The sequence below is a fragment of the Fusarium pseudograminearum genome, chromosome 4 (assembly GCF_000303195.2).
Source record: "Fusarium pseudograminearum CS3096 chromosome 4, whole genome shotgun sequence".
Taxonomy (NCBI): Eukaryota; Fungi; Ascomycota; class Sordariomycetes; order Hypocreales; family Nectriaceae; genus Fusarium; species Fusarium pseudograminearum.
In genome coordinates, this window is record NC_031954.1 from 6254357 (window position 1) to 6271234 (window position 16878).

General features: G+C 49.2%; 8 protein-coding genes across 8 annotated transcripts, besides 1 other annotated feature; 5 read left to right on the top strand and 3 right to left on the bottom strand.

Annotated features, from left to right (window-relative positions):
* Nucleotides 1-111: 111 nt before the first annotated feature.
* Nucleotides 112-1202, top strand: FPSE_03321 (uncharacterized protein; the record flags this gene model as incomplete). The annotated part of the gene is made up of 3 exons (XM_009256440.1): nt 112-343; nt 399-1042; nt 1095-1202. 3 exons carry the CDS (start codon nt 112-114, stop codon nt 1200-1202), a joined length of 984 nt encoding a protein of 327 aa, XP_009254715.1.
* Nucleotides 1203-1403: 201 nt separating this feature from the next.
* Nucleotides 1404-1435: a repeat region.
* A 252-nt stretch (nt 1436-1687) lies between these two features.
* Nucleotides 1688-1944, bottom strand: FPSE_03322 (uncharacterized protein; the record flags this gene model as incomplete). Its single annotated transcript, XM_009256441.1, has 3 exons — nt 1688-1725; nt 1780-1881; nt 1932-1944. The coding sequence occupies 3 exons, from the start codon at nt 1942-1944 to the stop codon at nt 1688-1690; spliced, it is 153 nt and encodes a 50-aa protein (XP_009254716.1).
* A 597-nt stretch (nt 1945-2541) lies between these two features.
* FPSE_03323 (uncharacterized protein) lies at nt 2542-4047 on the bottom strand (the record flags this gene model as incomplete). Its single annotated transcript, XM_009256442.1, has 1 exon — nt 2542-4047. One exon carries the CDS (start codon nt 4045-4047, stop codon nt 2542-2544), a length of 1506 nt encoding a protein of 501 aa, XP_009254717.1.
* Nucleotides 4048-4872: 825 nt separating this feature from the next.
* FPSE_03324 (uncharacterized protein) lies at nt 4873-6242 on the bottom strand (the record flags this gene model as incomplete). The annotated part of the gene is made up of 2 exons (XM_009256443.1): nt 4873-5393; nt 5444-6242. 2 exons carry the CDS (start codon nt 6240-6242, stop codon nt 4873-4875), a joined length of 1320 nt encoding a protein of 439 aa, XP_009254718.1.
* Nucleotides 6243-6627: 385 nt separating this feature from the next.
* FPSE_03325 (uncharacterized protein) lies at nt 6628-7611 on the top strand (the record flags this gene model as incomplete). Its single annotated transcript, XM_009256444.1, has 3 exons — nt 6628-6843; nt 6915-7124; nt 7189-7611. 3 exons carry the CDS (start codon nt 6628-6630, stop codon nt 7609-7611), a joined length of 849 nt encoding a protein of 282 aa, XP_009254719.1.
* A 488-nt stretch (nt 7612-8099) lies between these two features.
* FPSE_03326 (uncharacterized protein) lies at nt 8100-9741 on the top strand (the record flags this gene model as incomplete). The annotated part of the gene is made up of 3 exons (XM_009256445.1): nt 8100-8341; nt 8428-8727; nt 8778-9741. The coding sequence occupies 3 exons, from the start codon at nt 8100-8102 to the stop codon at nt 9739-9741; spliced, it is 1506 nt and encodes a 501-aa protein (XP_009254720.1).
* A 765-nt stretch (nt 9742-10506) lies between these two features.
* Nucleotides 10507-12309, top strand: FPSE_03327 (uncharacterized protein; the record flags this gene model as incomplete). The annotated part of the gene is made up of 1 exon (XM_009256446.1): nt 10507-12309. One exon carries the CDS (start codon nt 10507-10509, stop codon nt 12307-12309), a length of 1803 nt encoding a protein of 600 aa, XP_009254721.1.
* A 1639-nt stretch (nt 12310-13948) lies between these two features.
* On the top strand, nt 13949-16664 carry FPSE_03328 (uncharacterized protein; the record flags this gene model as incomplete). The annotated part of the gene is made up of 3 exons (XM_009256447.1): nt 13949-14087; nt 14378-15879; nt 15930-16664. The coding sequence occupies 3 exons, from the start codon at nt 13949-13951 to the stop codon at nt 16662-16664; spliced, it is 2376 nt and encodes a 791-aa protein (XP_009254722.1).
* Nucleotides 16665-16878: the final 214 nt, after the last annotated feature.

Sequence of the window (16878 nt, forward strand, 5' to 3'; positions counted from 1 at the left end):
TTATCATCTCAACCCGGATTTTGTCCCAGTAACGCATATTATTAGCTAAAGCTCAGGCTTAGCTCTCCGACCAACAGCTATCAAGTCAGAAGCCGCAACACTATCGCAACTATGTCGCTCTTCGGACAGGCAAAGCCCTCGCTATTTGGGCAGTCTCAGGCTACCCAGGCTTCTGCCCCAGCTCAAAATACAGGATTTAGCTTTGGCCAGTCGCAACAACAGCAACAAGGCGGCGCATTCGGCGCATCGATCCAACAATCACAACCACAACAGATGCCGGCTTTATCTCAATCTCAAGCTCAACTTTCCAACTCTCTATGGCAGCCTGGAAAGGATACACCTCGTATGTTCTTTGACGAAAAACACTCATTTGCGACACAATACTGACATCTACTCAGACCAGAAGCCGATTCTCGAGCAAATGAAGCTCGTCACTGAAAAATGGGACCCTGCGAACCCCAACTGCGTCTTCAAATATTACTTTTACAACAAGGTCGACGAGAGCCACGTTCCTTACTACAAGCCCCAGCCCCACGAGGACCCACGGGAATGGGAAGAGGCTCTACAGAACAAGCCAGCCCCTGGATTTATGCCTGTACTGTGCTCCGGATACGCTGGGGTCGCCGACCGCCTCAAGACACAGAAGCGCGCTGTTTCCGACTTCAACACCCGCTTGCATCAGATCAATGGAAGTCTAGACGCTGTTCTCCAGCGCCACGAGCTGGAAACTGAGGTTCGAGCCGTTGCGGCCCGTAGACGACAAACAACCATCAGTGAACGATGCTTGGCGCTTGCTGCGCGAGTGCAAGTTCTTCGAAACCGCGGTTATGCTCTCAGTGGCGACGAAGATGATCTCAGCAGCCGACTACAGAACTTGGAGCGGGAAGTCCAGGATCCTGCCGTAGGCGCAAGGGAAGAGGAGCTTTGGAGTCGCCTCATCGTTCTGCGAGGGTACGCTGATCAGCTTAGCAAGGAGATGGATAAGCCAAGTGGCATTGAGGAAGAGACCATCGATCCGGAGCGAGAAGCCAAGGCGAAGCGGGTAAGTCAACGCCTCCACCATATCGATGATACATTACTGACTCCTTATCTAGGTACTTGAGGATTACGAGAAACAGATCCAGCACATCAAGAAGGAGCTCGAGGCTCTAGCAGTTGACTATTCAGACTGGGACAAGACCAGAAACCCACACTCAAAATAGATGGGCTTGGATAGGGTAAATTGTTTAGCGGTAAAGGCAGTACGGATCAAAGGCAGACAAGTGTCTGAAATAGGATCTACATTGGTGACATAGAGTTGGAGTCAGGATTGGGTATTCATCCTAGGCGTCACAGGATGTGAAACATTAATCTTTGTAAAGTCCGAGAACAATATTGATACAGCAATGATACCACAACAACGGTTTTTTTTTTTTTTTTTTTTTTTTTTTTTTTTAAAAAAAAAAAAAGAGCTAGCAAAAAAAATGCCAAGGCATGTGTTATTGCCGAGAGTGATGTTATTGCGCGGCTTTTCCCCGCGTCTTGAAAAGTATATTGGTACAGATTAATCATGAGTCTTCCATCCGTTCCATCTAAACCGATTTTATCGTACATGGCGCGGTGGCAACGCCATCGTCCGCAAGGATCATAATGCCATTCATTATATTCGCATGAACCGCTCTACGTTTACACAACGGATGATCGTAGTCTAGAAGATCTTGCCGACAAGGTCGAGAGCGAAGGGAGCTACAGCATTGTTAGCGTCAATTTTCTCAGGAAACGAGTGTCATTTGGACATACAGAGGTACAGAAGAACAGCGGTGGTGATGGCACCCTGGACAGTAAAGGCGGCGTCGGCCTCGAGGGCGCGGATCTCCTCCTGTGATTGCTGAGGGGGGGCGACTGTTGAGGGTCAGTTTGCTGTTTGTTATTAAGAGTGTGACTATACGTACATCCTCCGAACATTTTGTTTACTTAATTAGAGAAGAAAGGGTCGGGTAGAGGAGTAAGAGTCGTCGGGAGCTGATAGACTGAGGTATGATGCTATCTCGATTTGCTGTCATGGACCAAAGAATTTTGAACAAGCGCGGTTCATGTCCAAACGAGCGCTGGCCAATCAAACCCTGCTAATAATGCCTGGTTGTCCCAGCTCTTATCGATAACACCCACCTACTACCTAACTATGTCATTCTCGTTCTTGCCCAGGTGCGAAACATACATGTTCGAAAGCAATGACACAGGTCGCCAAAAAAAAAGACGACTTGACTGTGTTCTCAATACAGCAAATATACGCAAGATAAGCTTGATTCAAACATGAACGGTAGTTTCACACTCCAACAGTTTCCCGCTTGTCAGCTTCTTTCTCACCTATCCATACAATTCAAAAACAACAGGCAATTTATTCACAAGTACTAATCATGACAATGATTGTGGCCAATATCGAGGGTATCATCCCTTTGAATCTATTCATTTCGTAATCATAAAATCGCAGAACATGACTTCCGCATAACGCTTTTCCTCTTCTATATACCATTTCCCAGACCCGTTGATTTTTACCAAAACTTAAGACTCAAAAATCAAGGCAACACCATCATCACCAGCTGTGACAATCCTCTCTCCTGTCTGCCCTTGGACAAAGCCCAGGACACCACCGCCCTCACCATCACCACGATGACCCTTCCACTCCTTCTGCAGACCGGCCTCAGCAGCTGTGGCAGTGGCATTGGGGTTTGTAGCACCAGCACCTCGGAGATCCCAGCGACGCACGGCACCGTCCATGCCGCAGCTGGTGAGTTGCCATGAGTTGGGGATGAACTCGAGCTTGACAATGGCGTGGTCCTCATGGGCACCAGAGATGTGTCTTCGGACGGCGAAGCGGCGGGTGGCGTCGTAGACAACGATGGAACCGTCGACAGAGCCAGCTGCGAGGAGGGTGGTTGGTGGCGAGTTGGGAGTTGTGACAAGGGCAAGGGACTCGATGCTCTCGGATTGTGTGTGCAGGGCGGCAAGAATCTGGCCACCGGCAGTGGCAGCTGGCTGAGAAGCAGCTTTTCCTCCAGCACGAGCTCGAGCTTGAGGCTGGGGTCCACTGGGTGCGAGTCGTGGAAGAGATACAATCTTGATGGCTCCAGTAGCACCTCCAACGGCGATAAAAGCACCCTTGGGGTCAATAGCAAGAGAGTAAAGACCACCATCAACCTCGAAACGCTGATCCTCAGCGGTCAAAGCTACAGCAGTCATGCCGTTATCGCCAACAAGGTTCTTGGCTGTAGCCTCACCCCAGACATCCCAGACGTACAAGCTACCATCCTCAGAAATGGTGGCCAGAAGAAGGCCATCAGGTGTCCAAGCACCAGCAGTACAGCTACCAGTGTGAAGGAAGTAGGACTGAACGATCTGGAGGGGGTTGGCCTGGTCTGTAGGGTCAACCGTATAGACCCAGACGGAGCCATCAGAAGCACCTAGCGCGACAGTGTTGGGGTTTGTGGCAGAAGGGCAAGGCACAAGCCAGTTCACCTCAGGAACTTCTTGCGCCTCACCAAGGAAATCCATCTTGAGCGCATCGGTTGAGAAGGTCGCCTTCCAAGCGCGCAGCCGTCCGTCAAGACCACCACTGACGAGGACATCTCCTCGAGGAAGAGTCCAGGTAAGTGTGTTCACTGAGTCTGTGTGACCGTCGAGGCTGAACAGAGAGTCGACTTGGGTGCTCTTGAGGGCGTCTGCGGTGGGATCGCTCGAGTAACTAGCAGGAAGCGGAGGTCGCGACTGAACGGAGGCGGTGTTGAAGACCCATCCTGCACCAGGGGCGTCATCCTCTTGGCCGGCTGAACCACCAACAGCGATGATAGAGGGGTGCTGGGGATGTTGAGCGATGGTGAAGAGAGAGTCCTTGGGTTCGTCAAAGTAGCCGATTGAGTCGTTTTGGAGCAGGATCTCCTCGTTGTCGGAATCCATAGCAATATCCTCATCGGCGGCGATTTCCTCGGCGGCATCATCGGCAGCGAGCATATCCTCTTCGAGGTCTTCGTCGACAGGCTCTTTTTGATCGCGGGGGTTAGAGGACGACATGATGGCGGGGTAGTTTAATTAACGAGCTTCAATATGTTGCGTTGTTTGAGCAAACGGAAAACCTTCGGAGATGTAAGGAAGATTACAAAAGAGAAGCAGATTGAGTGTCTAGAACGACGCTTGAGGGGAAGTTTGTTCTCAAGTTTGTCAGTCGAAGCTTGCTTGATAAGCAGGCAAATGTTTTTTTCGACTTTTTTGGTTGACGGGACGAGGATTTTTTTTCCTGACTGCGGGGTGGTGGCGGTCCTTGCAGCCCAGCTCTTTACTCAAAATGGATCATGACCGAATTGTACATCAAAGGTTGCGGGTCAAGTTTAACTTGTGCTTTTATTACATTATTTGAATATTCATCATTCAATATAGTTACTACTACTTCGAGATCAAAGAATCGAAATACAAGTGCGGTTATGACAAAATAAAACAAAATCCGAATGTCCATCCATGACCACTAACAAAATAAGTGGCAGGTGTTGTTCTTAGACCCGGTGAAGAACTATAATCCAGATATTGCTACTGTCACTGTTGTAAATAGTCTTTTCGGTTGAGTACTCGGGATTAATATCATCCAAGATGTAGTGAAACATGCAAGATCCAATAGGTTTAAAGGAACTTAATTAATTATACATTATTGAGTACCTCAGAAATGGGGACTATTCTACCCATGTACCTATGATAATAAGTACTAAGTAAGCCATCATGAGTTCCACGTTGGGTAGGATCTCAATAGCTTGTTGCAAGGCTGTCTGTAGCAGCGAACCAGGAACCGACCAATGTAGAACAGCAGAAAGGTATCTTGCATGCGCCAGCAACGCCCGAATGCATGTCTCAAACCTCTAAAACCTCAACCCAGTTGTTCTCCGACTGCTTTCTGTTCCAGCGCTCTTTTGCAGCCTGGCGCATTACTCTCTCCTCCTCTCCGACCTCGTCGGCCTGCGTCGCCATCTCACGAATATGATGCTTGAGACCCGATGAAAACATCTTATACCATCCGCCGTGAATCTTGCAGCGTTTGCGCTCGCACATGCCGCGCACTTCGTCGCCTTCTCCTAGTGGATCATCAAGTCGAGCCGCTTTAAAGATGGCCTCACCCTCTGGTGACTTGGCAAAAGCGTCGAACGGGTCCCGTGCACTGACGGTGTCGAGACGTTGATCATAGCCGCAAATATCTTCTTTGAATCGGCCTTTGTTGATGGCCGCTTGGCGACGCTCGTGAGCGAACTCGAGGAGAGTCAGCATCTTGTGGCATAGAACAGTCTCCTCCGCTAGCTGAAATCGCGCTGCGGCGGCCTTTTTGAGAAACTCTTTCTCCTCATCAGAGAGATGCAACTCATCATCGTTTTCGCCTTCTGAAATAACTGTCAATCATTTGTGCAGTACACATTGTATAATAACTTACCCTTTCCACTTCCGTTGGCGGCTTTTGTTTCGCCTGAGAATGGTTGCTTGACCAATCGCCAAAGGCCACTCTCGTCGAAACCTGAAAGGCCACTCCCTAAAAGTGCCATAAATTCCTCCTGAGTGAGCCGGTCATTGCTGCCTCCCTTTCCCTTTCCCTTGGGCAGTTTGGCTACCTCACGCTCCCACCATGTTTGCGCATGTTCGCTGGTGCAAAAGGCGCTTGGCTCCTCATCTGTTAGCCGGGCAGCTTTTCGACAACCGCCTAGCGAGCATGTCTTTTTGTATATGGTCTTGAGGTCATTAGTTGTGCAGAGTGGGCAGATGAACCTCTCGATCAGCGACTCGCCAATCTCTTTGTTTAAGTCGATACATTCTCCATGGTACCAATCTTCGCAGTTTTCGCAAAATATCATCCATCGGTGATCGTCTGCGCCACGACAAATGCAATACGGTCCATGGTCAGACTCTTCCAATTCGGATCCTGCTGATTCAGGGGCCTCCCCTGAGGTCGAACCTGACTGCACAGATTTGGCTTTCTTTGCCGCTCTTGGACCGCCAGTGTTATTAGAGCGCTTGCCGGGCTTCTTTATAGCTGAAGCAGTGCCCTTCTTCTTTGCTGCTGTTTGGGCGCCCATGCTGGTTGGTTGTTCGGTAGAGGTTGAAGGATGGAGAGGAGATTTGGAGGAGAGGTTTTGAGCGGCTAATAGGGCTTGTGCTATGGCATCGCTTTTTGCGTCATTGCCAAAAGTTTCTGAGCGAGAATTCTCGCTTTGTCCTAAGTTTGATGATTGTTCCATTGTGGAGCGTCGGCGCGTATGTATAATCGCCAACTTAGACGTAATCACAAGCTTTTATTGGATGAATAGGTCACTTGACATATGTATGATTGTAGCGCAGAACTGAGAAGCAATTGTTGAAACGGTATCCCTATCAAGAACAGTTCGTCAAGACTACTCGTTAAAACGACAAGTTCGACTTTGGTGTAAGTTGCAGCCACTGAAGGAGGTTATGGATGGGATTAGGTACATGGCCAAGACGAATGACTAATCACAGCACAAGCCACCACGGTAAAAGCCCGGACCCACGCATTTTCGGAGCTTATGACAATCGAAAGATGTAAGTTTACGTAGTTGATGGCTTTTACATGAGCTTCACTCAACTTATCCATTGAGGCAAATCACCATGTCGAACTCGTTCGCGACGTCAAACGCCTTCAGGGGAGTGTTCTCATCTCTCTCGACACGGCAATGTCAACGATGTTTCTCTAGCAGCGCTCTTCAGCCTAAGCAGCTCCGGCCAACCCTCCCACGAGCACCGATCCAGTCGAGACAGCCCATTACTCAGCGCCGAACGAAGTACAAGACGATCGAGCAGGCCAAGAGCCGATACAGCAATGGGGTACGAATTGGACAAATCCATGGGAAATGCGATATGATATGAGCGATCAAAAGCTGACAAATGCGCAACAGCCATTTTCTTGGAAGGCCGGATTTCTGTTCGTCGGTACTTGCGGCCTGTTGGTGTGGTACTTTGAATTCGAGAAGGAGCGCATGCAGCGCAAAAGGATAGCCGAAGCTGCCAAGGGTGTGGGACGACCAAAGGTTGGAGGAACCTTTGAGTTGGTAGATCAGGATGGCAAGCCTTTTACAAGCGAGATGATGAAGGGCAAACACTCTCTGGTATGCTGAAAGAATCGGGCAATATAGTCCAGCCCATGTGTAGCGTTGGTTTCTGACTTGCTAGGTCTACTTTGGCTTCACTCGATGCCCGGATATCTGCCCCGAAGAGCTCGACAAGATGGCAACTATGCTGGATATTGTTGAACAGAAGGCTCCCGACGCACTTCTCCCCATCTTTATCACATGCGACCCCGCCCGCGATACCCCCAAGGCTCTCAAGGAATACCTCAGCGAATTTCACGACAAGTTTGTTGGCTTGACCGGTACATACGACCAAATCAAGGACCTCTGCAAGAAGTACCGTGTTTACTTTAGCACACCACAGAACGTCAAGCCCGGACAGGACTACCTGGTGGATCACAGCATCTACTTTTACCTCATGGATCCGGATGGTGACTTTGTGGAGGCTTTGGGCAGACAACATTCACCCCAGCAAGCAGCTGCCCTTATTCTTGATCACGTCAAGGACTGGAATGACAAGAAATGAAGTGTTGGCTATCTAGCTGTCATGAAAAAAACTGGCGTGGATTGTACGATGACAACATATTGCGGGTTTTGTAAAGATACTGTACCATCAAAATCATTGACTCATAGACAGACGCATACTGTGATGTATTAACCACTCAATCAAATGTAAATATAGACTCTTTAACGCATAGAAAAATATGAAACCTATAAGATTGTTTCATAATCCAATAATAGTAGTGATTTTCCAAGTTGTTGTTTGTTTAAGCTGATCAATGCTCGGCTCATATTAATGCCATATTAATGTGGGCGGGTCTTACCGACGAGCGCTCTTATCAACCATGACTCTAACAAGCTGGTAACTCGCGACTACTAAGGTAACTTGGAAGAAACAGCCACTTTCAAGCCCTTTGTTTTGTTTTGTACTGCATCCAAGCTGTCCGATTTCATACAATTATTCTTTACATACACGCAGACTTAATCCTTCTCTCTGGCACTCGGTACCTGAATATGCAACGTTTCGGTGTCGTCGGCCAGTGCCGATTCGCTGCACGTCGGTTAACGCAGCCTCGGTCTGTCGCGCCGGTAGCAGCGACAGCCCTGAGGGCTTCATGTCTATCGCAAAGGACATTCCATACATCTCATACCGCTCTGTCGAAACCAAAGGGGTCATTGGGCGTCAACCCGAATAACTTTGAAGAGCCCACCGATCTGGCACGCAAGATATTCTCCGAGTTCGCTTTTGCATTTGAGTAAGTCCGTGGATCTTTCGCATAGAGCTCCTTCACCGCGTACGACCTGTGTCGATATCCAAGGGCATATCGCTAATATATCCCAGTATCGATGGCGTTTTGTATCAGGGTCGTAACAGGGTGGATGGAGCTGACAAGGTTATCAAAATGCTCAGAAGCAATGGCATCAGATACGTCTTCTTGACAAACGGTGGTTGCGTTCCCGAGAGCAAGAAAGAGGAAAGTTTGCAGGAGCGACTACAGATCCCCAAGCATGAAGATGCTATAAAGGGAAGAATGATTCTTTCGCATACGCCAATGAGTGGTTGGAGTGAAGATATAAAGAACGATGGCACAATTCTGATTACAGGTTCTCATCCTGAGAAAGCTCGACAGATTGCTCTTGAGTAAGGACTGCGCATATGAGTTCTGTATTTGCGCTAACTAGTTGCAATAGTTATGGCTTCAAGCGCGTCGTCACCCCGGCAGACATTCTTGCTGAGTGTGGTGATGTGTTCCCTTTTGAGCATATTGAGGGCGAGATCAACGGCAAACCTGTGCCACTACCTGATGGCAAGCGGATCCCTCTGCTCAAAGACCCTTATAGCACAAACATCCCCGCAAATGCCGTAAAGATTGACCACATCTTTATCTGGAACGACCCGAGAGATTGGTCTGTTGATATTCAACTCATCCACGACTTGTTGATCTCTCACCAAGGCTACCTCGGCACTGTTTCGAACTTGAACGGAAATGAGAAGCTACCCAACAATGGATGGCAGCAAGATGGACAGCCCGGGCTGTGGATTTCCAACCTCGATCTGCTGTGGAAGACAAACTACCCCGTGAATCGATTTGGAACAGGCGCTTTCATGGAAGCCTTGAAGGGAGTATGGTCCACGACGACAAACGGAAAGGAACTTGAGTACAGCGCTCTTGGCAAACCTTCCAACCACACCTACAGGTACGCTCACGAAAGGCTACTGCAATACTACCACGACATGGCGTGCAACCGCGGCCAGAGCCCTGGGCATGATAAGTCCAAGTGCCATCCTCTCCGCCGCGTCTACATGATCGGCGATAACCCGGAAAGCGATATCCGGGGAGCCAGCGAGTTCGAGGCAGAGGACGGAACCGAGTGGGTGCCCATCCTGGTGCGAACTGGCGTCTGGCGACAGACTGCGACAGAGAAGGAGCCCCGGTACAAGCCGGCCGTCATCGTAGACGACGTGGTAGATGCCCTGGTCTGGGCGCTCAACAACGAGGGCATCAAGGCTGATAGGGAGTGGGTCTTGTCTGCTCTATCGCATACGAAGGGTTACGTTAAGCTGCCGCCGCTGGAGGGTGGCGTGCATAACGGCGATCTGGAAGTGGGAGCCAAGTACCCCAGTGAGTTGGAGGCTACTGAAGCGAAGTTGTAGATAAAAAGCTTGTCTGAACAGTGATGTATCTCATGTGATACTTGCTGTTGAATATTTGTTATCATCGACTGTCGCATATATATGTCCAGTTCTCCTGTCAACGTTGAACTACTAAGTAGAGATTCCTGATAGAGCCTTACCTCAGCCCTATTTCCTGGCGCAGGAATGAGCTGATTCTCTATGAACTTTTGTTACATTTACCGAAACGGTTAAGAACTTGTCCATCGGACATACCGACATGGAATTTGCTGCAGCTGTTGTTGGCGCTAGCATGTTCGCATGCAGCAACCTTGCAACATCACCAGCTCGTTTCAGCTCACTTGTCGAGGAAGAATCAATTCAATTGTTTAAAAGAAAGCACACTCGTGATATGAACCAAAGTATAAAACGCATAGCTGGTTTTCCAATTGGATATCAGTGAAGTGTTTAATAGACTTTCTAGCCTACATAGAGACGGCAACCAGTTCGCCAGATTGAACACCCATGTTAGTGGTTGGGGTAATCTTGACCAGGATAAGGCTCAGCACGTTTTAGAAACCTGGTCTGCAGCAGTAGGAATGTCTTGATCACACTGATTGAATACATAGTAAGATGGTTGGTTGCCTAGCCCCCTCACGGGGAGGGTATCCATGAGCTCCCGCCTCCTTCCGGCGTCTCTCGACCTATAAATCGTTCGACTTCTCCTTACCCATATCGTCAGTTACCTGCCCTCGAACCAACTTAACCTCTCTATTCTTATAGACATCTAGTGATCATTGCTTAAAAATGAAACCCAACGACAGTTCATCCAATGCTTTGAGCAGCCTCTACGAGGCGATTGGTCTCAGTGAAGGCGACACCACCATGCGCTGCTTTGGTCAAGCCCAAGGCGATATATACTGTGTCACTCCTTTGCCGAATACACGAAAACCGAAAATCAAAAGGCTTTTACAGAACTTGGCTCGTCATGAGCTTGGTAGCGAATGTCCAGATGCAGCCCGGACGGTCGAAATGACTCTTGCTGAGTTGACCAAAAATCTCATCTGCCTTAGGCCTATCAAACCGCATGCAGTCAAATTCGAAATTCACAGAAAGAGTTATAAAAACAATATGGAATATGTTTACTTCTTGTTGACCTCGAAGTTCGAAAGTTGGCAGCTGGAGAGGAAGGCCGAGGAGCAACGGAACAATCGACAGCATACACCAACTCGAACTTTACAAAAATCATTGGCTAAACTCAATGGTCATGAGAGCAACTCAAAGAACGTAGGATATTCTGGCGAAGATGCATATGATTCCAGCTATGGAGACGGCGACGAGAGAGACGATGAAATCAGTGAGGAAGACGACGGGTGCAGTGAGGAAACGAAGGATGAAGACGTGTTCGACACAAGGATACGAGAGAAGCTCCAAAGACCCAAATTAGTCAGGGAGAGTCCTCAGGGTGAGCGAGACATACTGGTGACGCCAGTGAGGTGCCGGCGTGAAAGAAATCAGCGCATGGTTCACAGCGGCACAAAAGCAGCAAAAGATTCTTACGATTCACCATCATCTCTGTCCCCCAGCGACGATGAATTCATCGTTTCACCTGAATCAGTTACTTCTCCAGATCCCAGCGAGCTGTTCACTCCGTTTTCGACTGTCTCGACACCCGGCTCACTTGCCAGCACCGTAGAGTTTGAATCTCGACGGTCTTCTTCTAGAATTTCGCATAGGAAGCGACAAGATGCGAGCCCGACACGTGGGGCAGAATCCACGGATCTGGACATTCTCTCAAAAGACATGAGGCGAAAGTTGAATCTGAGCGGGAGTCTCTCTGGCACAGAGGAAGACTTTGGCGATGAGGGCAGCTCTGATACCCAGAGTCAAAATTGCGAATCAGACAAAGAGGCTGCAACCCGCCCAAAGTTTCGTCAACCCATAATATTTTTTCCGAAGAATCAACCTGTTCACGAAATTCTCAAATACATGAGAAAGTCGCCAGGTAAGAAGGGATTCGGGCCTGGCTGCATATATGGCTTTACCGACCCAACAATACGGGGCCGTCATATCAAAATTGGGTACACCGATGGTTCTGTTGAAAAAAGGATGAAAGAATGGGAGACATGCGGGTATAAACCTATCCTCAAATTCGAAGTACCCATGCCATGTGCAGTTAAGAAAATGGAAGGGTTGATCCACAGCACCTTACACATCGAAGCAGAGTACGCGTCTTGTCCAGCTGAATCGTGCAAGAAGAAGCACAGGGAGTGGTTCAACATATCGAAGCGTGAGGCAAAAGGAGTTGTCGAAATGTGGAAAAGGTTTAGTGAGCTGATGCCATACACCGAGACTCGTCAACTGAACGACATCTGGCAGGGCATTGCGACGGCTCAGCTAGCTAAACCTTGGTCACCGGATGCCAAGGTGTGGTTGAAGGAAGAGCTGCTTGCAATAGTGTCAAAGGAGGAAAAGCTGGCAAAGCTACAGGATAGCTTGGACAAGAAGAAGCAGGAACGAGAGGGTATTAAGCAACAGTTGCTACAAGCCGAAGAAGACGAGGAGCGTCTTCGAAAACAGTTGGAAGGATTGGCGATTGGTAACAGGTAACAAGTAAGTTGGGCTGAGGGTATTTGAGAATGTTTGATTGGGGCTATTCTGTACTGTGAGTTGGGGTATAGTGTGTCTGTCTTTGATAGGTTAGTAGTTCATGTATTAATTCAAGCTATTCTGATAATCTGAAAACTGGTGTAGTCCAAGAAGTCAGTGAGTATCACCTACAAGATCGATGTAGCATGAACAAGATTGTCGAGGAACTCCGTATAGCTTGTATAGGTAATTTCCCACAGATGGGAGAGCAACATTGTAAATAGCCTCTTGTAGGCTCTTCAGAGATGATCATTTGACACTATGCCGAGAGTAGCCTCTGAGCTTCAGGATACAAAAATAAACAGCCTGAGAAGTCTGGCCCAAGTACCGGAAGCTGTCCTACTAATTTCGTTCCTTATGTTTCTAGCTCCGAGGCCCTTTTACGGTTTCAACACCCGAGAGCGGGTCAGTGATATTCGGGGCCGGCAAGATGGGACCCGAGAGGCCAGGGTAAGAGACCGGTTTGGATCAATCGAGACCAAAGCGATGGCGATGTATGCACAAAAGAGGTATATAGAGCACAGCAAAGGACCCTTCTTTGTCGATATCGTTCGCAGACCCCTGGAGCCTTTGTCTTGGCGGTGAAGCGGAGCACTGAAGGTAGCATGTGAGACACTACCCAAAGCGCTACCGAAGGGCGCCCAAAAGGGTATAACGTCACTGAAACTACGTCACCCCTGGTAGAGGCTCGGTCTGGACTCTAGGGTTCTCTCCATCTGAACGGCTTTTTTTCTCTTCGCCTACTGGCGACTGGTTTCCTGTTTTTTGTGATAGTTTTTGTGTGTGAAACTTTGGAGGACGAACCAATTGTTATTGGGAACTCGCAATATAGATAAATGACATGACGTGGAAAGGCTCTTGGCTGCCTGGATCTACAGTACATTACATTGCATTACAGTGGACGCTGGGCGTTGATGGCGATGCCTGTGACGTTGATTTAGGTACCGACTTACCTAAGGAGGGCACCCTACTAAATTGGAGCCATTGTCGTCCTCTGCTTAGTTTGATTCTGCGATTGAGATCATGTGGCCTCCTTCCCTTGTGAAACTGGCGTCCTTTCGTTGATATAGATGAATACGACCCAGATTCCTTATCTCTTTAGTTTCGTTCCATATCTCTCTCCTTCGCTGTACTTATCTACGATACAGCCCTCAAAAGACCCTTTATCGGTGTCATTTTAAACTTCAATCAGACGAATCATCTCACGAACCAGCCAATACGAATAAGTGATTTCCACCACACCTCAAAGTCCCCGGTTCTAATAATCGCACTCCCTTTACTCCGTACCCTGCCTTAGTAGGCTTGCACTGTCAGCCACAAGCGAGCCAGTGACCCTTGGACCACTTTTTTCTTTTGAACGACAAGTCGGGAGGGGGGAAACAATTGACAGGCAGCTTCCTAGGTAGTTTCCTTGCATCTGCAGCGACGCCTCAGTTCTCAGCCCAGTCTCTTTCTCTCACTCTTCCTCTTCTTGATCTTCCCTTCACCACGGTTCATTCTGTTTTCTGCATTCTTGGAACATTACCTATACAGAAATCTGTACGGCAGTCAACATCCACCAACAAAGACTTTACTTCAACTCAAAGTAAAAAACCCCGCCATGTCTGCTGAGCCGAGCCCCGCGACAAACGGCTCGCCTGCTCAGCAACAGCAGCAGCCTCAGCCTCCCCCGTTACGTTCAGCCCTCAAGAGTGAAGAGGACATTGAACGTCCACTTCCTCCAAGCGGTTCGCTTAAAGGTTAGTTTTACATATTGTTTGAAAACGGTCGCCGCATCTTGAATACATGGTGCTCAGTACAATGCAGCTGCATTAAACCGGTGCAACCCAATCTCACCCAAACATGTGACAGTGCAATGCGAATATTTGGGGGTCATGTTCAGAGTAGAGCTATGAATGGAAGAATTCGATTGCTTGACATGATTGTGTCCGTGTTACTGCCCAAAGTTCTACTCAGTACTATCCCAATGCCTTCACCCTTGCCTTTCACCCTCGGGATTTGAGTGAAATTAGGAGCTAACAGACCACAGCAGTCCAGATTGCTGAGCCCGAGTCTGAGATCCAGACACTCGAGGATGACTCCCAGCCGACGAAGCAATATCATACCAACCTCCGACGACGCCTAAGCGGCAAGCTTCCACCTTCTCAACTTCCCAACAGCTCTTCCAGGTCCTCCTTGAGCGACAGCCCTTCCACCAGCCGCGCGCCCGAAGAACCTGCTCCGACTTCGAACCCCTCTTCGCACCACCATCACAGTCACCGTCGTCAGTATTATAGTGAGAAACTACTTGCCCAGGTGGGTGATTGGTTGGAACATGAACGTGCCAAAGCACATGCTAGGAAATCAAAGAAGACGAGCCGCCGCCGCAAGTCCAAGTCGCCCAACAAGGAGAATCAGTCCAAGAGCACTGGGGAAAGTGAACCTGCAACCGCATCAACATCCGCGCAAGGATCCGAACAGAGCAGCAATGGGCGTCCCCGCTCTAATTCTGTCGACTCTGACTCCAGTGATACCTCTTTTGATAGGCTCCAGCGTATTTTGGAAGAGTCTCTAGCGCATATGGGCCTTAATGGGCTGCCTCACATGGCCCCTAAGATGACCCGACCAAAGCAGCGAAAGGTTCCTTCTCGATCTTCTCTGCTTGGCCCTTCTTCCGATACCGAATACGCTGATGGTGATGCCATTGTGCCCAGCTGTGATGTTTGGCTTGATAACACCAAGACAATGAGCTACGCCGGTGGCAATGCAGATGCTGAAGATCAGGACATCAACGACACCGATATCAAGGCCGACAAAGGGAAAGAGTGCTGGCTCAGCTTCAAGAACGAAATTATTCGCATCGCCCACACCTTGAGGCTCAAGGGATGGAGGCGTATCCCCCTGGGCGGTGGTGACATCATTTCTGTCGTGAGGTTGAGCGGTGCCCTGACCAATGCTGTCTACGTCGTCACGCCTCCCAAGGAAATTGATGAGACCGATGGCAAGCGAAAGCCTACCAAGGTCCTGCTACGCATCTACGGGCCTCAGGTCGAGCACCTCATTGATCGAGACAATGAACTCTCAGTTTTGCAAAGGTTGGCGCGCAAGAAAATTGGACCCAGATTGCTTGGTACTTTCCAAAATGGCCGCTTCGAGCAGTACTTCGAATCTATCACACTTACTCCAATGGATCTCCGAGACCCGGACACGTCTCGCTCGATTGCCAAGCGAATGCGGGAGCTTCACGAAGGTATTGACCTACTTCCCCACGAGAGGGAAGGCGGCCCTGCCACATGGAAGAGCTGGGATCAATGGTTGGACAACGTAGAGCGGATCGCCACTTATCTCGACAACGAGTATGAAAAGCACGTTGAAGGTCAGCACGGCCAGCAGGGCTCTGTTGCTCATGCCTGGAAGTCGCGGGGCTATGTGTGCGGAACCACTTGGCCTGAATTCAGAAACATGATGACGAAGTACCGAGTTCATCTCAACAGCTTCTACAAAGGAGGCCAAAGAGAGGTCAAAGACAGCCTCGTCTTCGCTCACAGTGATGTAAGTTGTTGTGACATTGCCTTCATGGGTCTTGACTAACATATTATCAGACTCAATATGGAAACATTCTTCGCATTCGCCCTGATGACGAAAAGTCACCACTTCTTCAGGCTGCCAACAAGCATAAGCAGCTTATCGTCATTGACTTTGAATATGCGGGACCCAACACCCGTGGTCTTGAATTTGCCAATCACTTCAACGAGTGGACATACAACTACCACGATGCTGCGGCGCCCTGGGCGTGCGACGTGCGACGATATCCCACACCTGATGAACAGCGTCGTTTTATCAAGGCTTATGTCGATCACCGTCCCCGATTCCAAGGCAGTAACTCCACACCCCGACTGGCTCCCGTTGATAGTAACGCCTCCAGCGGCATGTCGACGCCACTTGCGACACCTGGAAACCCTGCTACTAACAGCTCAAGCTCCATTGTCGAGTTCATGCTTGATGCGCGAGTACCCCCAGGAGGTTGGAGCGCTGCGGAACGAGCCAACGACGAACAGAGAGACCAGCGCGTGCGAGAACTGTTGGAGGAGACCCGACAGTGGCGCCCCGCCAATCATGCCCACTGGATTGCGTGGGGCCTTGTCCAAGCCAAGATCCCAGGTCTCGATGAGTCTATCAAAGAAGAAGACTTGCTGAGCCCTGATGAGTTCGATTACTTGAGCTATGCACAAGACCGCACCATGTTCTTCTGGGGCGACTGCGTGCGCATGGGGCTTGTCAAACTGGAACAGCTGCCACCTAAGCTGCAGCAGCAGGTCAAGACTGCCGAATACTAAGGGTAAGTGTCAAGATCCTAGAGGAACGATGCATGCACAAGAGGTGAGTGTGTTCCGAACCAAAGACTGTGTCATGACTATTTCCTACATCGTTCTGGAAGACGAGATCATTCTTGAAGACGAAACATACTCGAGACTTTCTTTAGCGTTGTGAAGCTCAAGATATAGACTTGATTTCCAGCGATTTGCATACATTAATGTTTCCGCTCTTGGA